Source organism: Elaeis guineensis, chromosome 9, assembly GCF_000442705.2.
Source record: "Elaeis guineensis isolate ETL-2024a chromosome 9, EG11, whole genome shotgun sequence".
Classification (NCBI taxonomy): Eukaryota; Viridiplantae; Streptophyta; class Magnoliopsida; order Arecales; family Arecaceae; genus Elaeis; species Elaeis guineensis.
The window spans coordinates 91907285-91914370 of record NC_026001.2 but is presented as its reverse complement, the minus strand read 5'-3'; the positions used below and the strand labels follow the sequence as shown (position 1 = coordinate 91914370).

Sequence of the window (7086 nt, the reverse complement as noted above, 5' to 3'; positions counted from 1 at the left end):
CTTGAAGTAAAATTTTGATAGTGTGATATAAACATCATCAAGATCATCGTTGTAAATTTTTGGATCTCTCGATGGTCTCTATCTATCAGATTATCATACGGCCATTTGTGGCTGTCAAAATCGAATTTTATTGACCGACATAGCTAGGACAATCAGATCGAGACAGTATTTTATGATCATACTCTAATGATAATTATTTAGATAATGAACGGTGAGGATGAATTTTAAATTTTAAAATTATATCATATTCAAAAAAAAATATAAAAAAAATATATATTCAGCCTATATAGCAGCGGCTGCACTAAATCGCTGCTATAATAAGTTATAGCAGCGGTTATTAACCACTGCTATAGGTTTGACCTATAGCAACGGTTACATCTAACCACTGTCATAGGTTTGACCTATAGCAACGGTTATACCTAACCACTGCCATAGGTTAGAGATATGACAACGGTTATCATAACCACTGTCATATGTCGAATCTATAGAAGTGGTTACATATAACCGCTGCTAAGGTTGAAACTATAGCAGTAGTTATTTATAACTGCTGTTATATCTCCAACCTATGGCTGCGGTTAGTCAACTACTATAATATCTAGAACCTATTATAGCGGTTATTTTGTAACCACTGTAATAGGTCTGGACTTATCCCCGCTGCCATATGTTTGACATATGGCAGTGGTTATGAATAACCACTGCTATACTTGCTATGGCAATGATTTTTAAACTACTGCCATATAAGTGCTGTCATAGGTCTATTCTGTAGTAGTGAGTCACCATACGAATAGCAAATACTCATCAAAGATGAGGTAAGAAGTCATCAGTTTTCCTCAATTTCTTTCTTCGACTTCCTATTTTCCTTTGAATCGCCACCGATCATATTACATCGTGAAACACTTGAAACCACACTAAAAACTCTCATCCTCTATTTTTTGTGATTTTTAAATGATTTTTTTGGTACTGGTAGCCATCGCCGATCGTTGATCTAGGATCTATCGATTGTGTCCTCATAGCTACCCCAACCGTCATCGGATATAGCCATGCCGGTGGTGCCCCTTTATTTCGAGAATACAAGGGGAATGAGAATCCCCTATTTTGCTAAGAAGAAAAAAAAAATAAAAAAAGAAGAAAGAAAGAAAGAAAGAAGGAAAGAAAGAAGGAGAGAGATTCTCTCTCTTTCCCTTCTCTCTCTTAGCTTGCATCCCACTTTCTCACTCTAGAAAGTTTTATTTTCTCTCTTTATAATTTTTTTTAGATTATTTCTCTTTCTTCATAGATTCATCTCTCTAAGATTGATCTAGTAAAGGATTTACTTTCAATAATTTTGATCTGATCCCAATGAAAAGAATCTTTATTTATAGTCATCGGACAGTATGTCGGTATTGATCTTGGTCAGGCTAGATTCTTTTAGATTCAATTATCTATGATTTTTGTTGGATCATATGTATGCTTGTTTAATCATGATTTGATTAATTGATCTCGATCGGACTGATTGCGATGCCAGACAGTATCACCTAATCAGCCTTGTTTCACTCTCTTAATTTTTTTCTTTCTCTAACATTCTCTCTCTACTTGATCTGTGAACCCAATGAAGGATCCCAAGCCCTATTGCTTTGAATTTGAGTTGATTCCATTGGAAGATTTTGAACCATTCTATTAGTCAGACAATGTGCCCACACCATCTGTGCTTTTATTGAGATCACAAGATCTAGTTTTTATTGATTTCTATTAAATCATTATATTTTAAGTGATCTTAATTAAATGAAGCTACTAGATCAAATTGACCCTTGACTGGCAATCGGTATATTTTATCGGGCACCAATAGATTTAATTAATATTGATCTCTGTTGAATCATCTATTTTCTATTCTAATTATGTCAGATAAAATTATCTTGATTAAACCGATCAAGATTTTGGATGTTACCACTTTGTCAGCCTTGTGAAGATGTCCGAACTTAAAATTTTTATTCTTGAATATTTACAGTTAAATTTTGATAAAAAATATATTTTGAACAATGGATTCTAAAGGATTCTCGCAAGATTGATTGAATATGTCTGTTTATTATTTCTACAAAGGTAAGTAATAAATCATCTTGTTAAGGTATCTCATAATTTATTTTGAAAGCAAATAATTAGTCTTTAATTTATGTGTGATTTGTGAAACTATATTTGAATGGAGAGTGATTTATAAATATTGAGATTTTTTTTGGAAGATTATGATCTATTGGTTTATTATAGAATATGCATATGTTGAATAAAATTGTAATATATATGTTATCTTACAAAATTACTTTAATATAGATCAGATTTTGGACTCTTAGCTTAACTATGTTATCTAGATCCTGCCAATAGAGATTATATATTGGTTCTTTGGATCCTGCCAATTGGTATTGTATATTGGCTCTCTGGACTCTACTAATAGAGGTTATGTATTGGTACTTTGATTATGAATGAGCTCATTATTTTTATTCTAACCGGCTATAAGATATAAGTATGGTCATAGTTAAAGGTTATTGTGGTATATATGACTCACTTCAAATTAGAATTATAATTATATATACATATGAATATTAAAAATTATTTGATTTTTATAAATTAGTATGGAATATATTCTTATGTTTATTTATAGTATTTTTTTTAATATCATATCTTATGATAATATTTGAAATATCTAGTTAAGATATTTATTACTTACTAGATTACCAAGCTCATTATCTCTTCTTTCTTTTCAGATTCAGATTCTTAATTATGGACGTGGATACTGCTTGAGAGTGAGTTTAGAGACGAGAGTCGACTGTATCAACTGAGTTTAGAAATAGATTTATTATCATATTTTATAAAATTATTATTTAAGATTTAATTGATATAAAATCTTTCGAATATTATTGGAATTTTATGAGAGAATAAGTTTTAGCTAGTCAAATCTTGAACTTAATTTATTATTAATTTCATTATGATGCATTGATATCGTGTTTGGAATATCTTGTATACTTATGGAGAGAGTTCTCTATGAGTATACGGTGGTTACCATGATTTTTAAGTAGTGGTATTCATAAAATAGTTCAAACCGTTAGACCGAACTAGATCAAACCATTTTTATCAGTTTGATCTAGTTTGAAAATTGAAATGGTTTGATTTGGTTTATGACTTTCATATAAAATGATTTAATGGTTTGCTCTGATTTTACAAAAATATTAAATCATGGACCAAATCGTAAACCATAATATGAGAATGAAAGAAAAATTCTTTTAAAAAATGAAAATAGTAGTCGCATCTTACCACTATTGTATTATATTATATTTATAGACTCATGATTACATAAAAATATTCCGATAATTTCAGTCTTTATTTAGCTAGTAGATTTTTTTTTTCTCAAAATTTTTCACCTTCCACATTACAATATGTCAAACGGTTAATCAAATCAGACCAAGTCTTAATTCATAGGTCTAGTCTGATTTGATTTGAGCGATAAAATGATCTAGTTTGATTTGTAAAATTTGAAAACTGTATTTTGCTAATTTGATTTAAGAATATCTCAAAATCAGATCAAATCAGATTATATACATCTCTATCTCTAAGCTCGCGATTTTGGATTTGGGGCATGATATATGAGATGTACATACTAAACACGGAGGGCTTGATAGTCACGTATCTCCAAGATGAAGAGTGTATTGCCGATCCAAATGTATACTATCCTCCACGGTGCAAAGCATGCACGAAGAAGATCCGAACTCTGAACTTATGAGACGTTCTTGGTTCTCAATGTGAAAATACCACGTTAATAACCGTGTTGATTTTCTTTCACTTATTTATTCATTTGGGAATTGGGAGGGGAGAAGGGTGGCTGCGGTCCTTCGATGGGATTACAAAGCGAGAGGAGCTCTCTCAGGATCATTCCAATTTCGCTAAGTCTTTACTACAGCCGTGTCAAGAGAGGCTAGCCGGCATCTAATTTAAATGAAAATGCGAAGCATAACTTAGAAATATGTTTCAAAATAATTACTTAGTGTGGTGACAAGCAATTGACAGGCCACCAAAAATATGAAGCAATGAAAAAGAACCGGACCGAAGTTACACTTGGATGATGTTTCGAGGGAAATACTTTGTGCGCTGCAGGCGTGGTGTAAAAAATCTAATATAAAATACACCACTTTATATGATCGATTTATATAGTTATTATTTTTTTAATATATATTTAATATTTATAATTTTATTTTTTCATTCAAAAATTTTGAATAACAAAAATACTTCCGTTCTTTAGAAAAATTTATGATATCTTATATCCATATTATGTCTCATCCTGCATGCAAAAAATCATAATTTTGATACAGGATGTCATAATATATCACTGGATGTCATAATTTTTTTCCAAAAAATAAGAGCATTTTCGTCGTTCAGAATTTTCAAATGAAAAAATAGAACGAGTATTAAATGCATGATGAAAAATGGTTGGATAAAAATATTCCTTCTATATTATGATATTTTATAGCATATTATAACATCTTGAAATATATTATGAAATATAGAAAGTTATAATTTAATGCAAGATGTCATAATATACCATAAGATGTCATAATTTTTTGAGATATATTATGACATCCAATGCGAAAAAAATTATAATATATTGCAGAATATCATAATTTTTTTAAAAATAAAAATATTTTTATTATTTAATTTTTTTTAAAAATTAATAAATAATAAATATATATTTAAAAATAATAATTATATAAATTAAATATTTAAAATGATATATTTTACATTGGATTTTTCTACCGCGCCTGCAGTGCACAAAAATTTTCTCGGTGTTTTCGTGTCGCTAAAATAAAATGTTTAATATATCAATAGGGATGGCAATGGGTAGGGTTTGGGTTGGATAGTATACTACCCATCCTCAAACCCGAACTTAATACCCTATATCCAAACCCTACCCGATACCCAATCGGATAAGAAAAGAGATATCCATCCCCATACCCAACGGATTCGGGGATACCCGTGGGTAATCCATTTCCCCATACCCAATCCATACCCGTCCCATATCCAATCCATACCCATCCATTCTATACAAAAAAAAATAAAATAATTTTATGCATATTATCAATCAAAAATAGAATTACCAATTATATATATATACATACATACGCACACACACTTCTAACACACACATACATACATGCATACATATATGCATACATACATATACATACATACATATATATAATTATATATATATATATATAGAGAGAGATCATATATATGTGTGTATATGTGTGTGTATATATATATATATATATATATATACATATATATATATATATATATACATACATATATATACATATACATACATATATATACATATATATATATATATATATATATATATTTGAATATGGGTTCGGATATTATTCATATCCATAGGTTCGGATCGGGTTCGGATAGAAAATAGTACTACCCATATTCTACCCATATCTGTATTATAGTTTTTGAGTTTTACTCAAATTCGAACTCAAACTCAGTCAAATCTTATTTTTTGAGTTTGACCGAGTTCGGATAAGATGTATACCCATCGAATCGGATTAATTTTGCCATCCCTGTATATCAATCAATTGCATGTAATTGTACAGTGTATTACATAATCCACGTGACTCTCAAGCATACGGCTACATGCCTTGTCAAATCAACAAAATGGGTAGGTGCATGGAGGGCGGTGAGTGATTGAACCGTTGAGACTTGTCAAACTGGTACGTTTCAAACTCGTACGAACCGGAGAGGATTGGATCTCAATTATTTTACCACTTTAACTCCCAGCATGATCCATTTATTGTGGGATGTGACAAACGCGGTGCATTCGAGTGTAAGCAATCGCATCTATTGGTGTCACATGTGCCCTTCAATTAGCACCAATCCCATATGGACCAATCTAGCCACCCTTGTGGAGCCAAACCTTTGAAGAAGCCCTCTCACCAAACTTTCAGATCCATGTCCCCTCACAATTACAGGAGGACAAAGAAGGCTACAAAGCTACTTTGGGATGAGGAAATAAAGTTCAAGTGGGGGTAGTGGTGTGAGTAGTAGTTGCATTAGTGGGGTTTTGGATCTTGGCAGCTGCCTTGATTCTCTTGCCTTAACTCCCTTTCCACCTCACTCCTCACCTTCCCATTTCCCCTCCTCAGTGTTCCTCCTACTTTAGCTTGGCAGTCCATGTATATATATATATATAGATAACATCATCACATAGATAGTTATATCCGGAGTTAAATCCATCTAAAGAAAGCTATGTTCATCTGGAGAGGAAGAGAGCACTATTGAAACAGAGAGAGAAAGATAAGAGAGAGAAAGATAAGAGAGACAAAGCTAGAGGTCTCAGAGAAGAAAGAGGAGATCATGTCAGACTGGGGGCCAGTGTTCATATCGGTGGTGCTCTTCATTCTGCTCTCACCGGGACTCCTCTTCCAGATCCCAGGGAAGAACAGAATAGTGGAGTTTGGCAACTTCCAGACCAGTGGACTCTCTATTCTAGTCCATGGCATCATCTTCTTCGCTCTTATTGCTATCTTCCTCATCGCCGTCTGCGTCCACATGTATCTAGGCTCCTAATTATCACTACTCGCTCAAAAAAATCCCATCTTGGAACTGGTTTCCAAATGGGTGCTCTTGGTTCAGTGTAATTTATCCAAGGTCTCATTTTGGTGTTGATTCCCTTATGGCTTCTTTTAGTTCAGTATAATACTTTCTGTCCACCCAAAAAAAAAAAGAATTCCATCTTGGAATTGATTCCCATGTGGGATTTTTCTTTGTTCAATGTATTCCCCTTAAAAAGAACCCATCTTGGATTTGATTCCAAAATGGTTTGTTAATGAATCTTTCTTCAATACCAATAAATAAATAAATAAATAAATAAATAAATAAATAAATAAATAAATAAATAATCTATCTTGGAATTGATCCCCACATGGGTTCTCTCTTTCCTCCCAAATTCCATTTCAGAGATGATCTTTTGATGGGATTATCAGCTTATAGTTCAGTCATATTGTTGCAATTGTTCGAGGAGTTTGGTCTCTCTTTGTTTCCTAATGCTAGTGTTGG

At 32.1% G+C, this 7086-nt stretch overlaps 1 protein-coding gene across 1 annotated transcript; it reads left to right on the top strand.

Moving 5' to 3' along the window:
* Positions 1–6057: 6057 nt before the first annotated feature.
* Positions 6058–6802, top strand: LOC109505317 (uncharacterized). The gene has a single exon (XM_019847787.3). The coding sequence runs from the start codon at positions 6385–6387 to the stop codon at positions 6595–6597; it is 213 nt and encodes a 70-aa protein (XP_019703346.1). The 5' UTR covers positions 6058–6384; the 3' UTR covers positions 6598–6802.
* Positions 6803–7086: the final 284 nt, after the last annotated feature.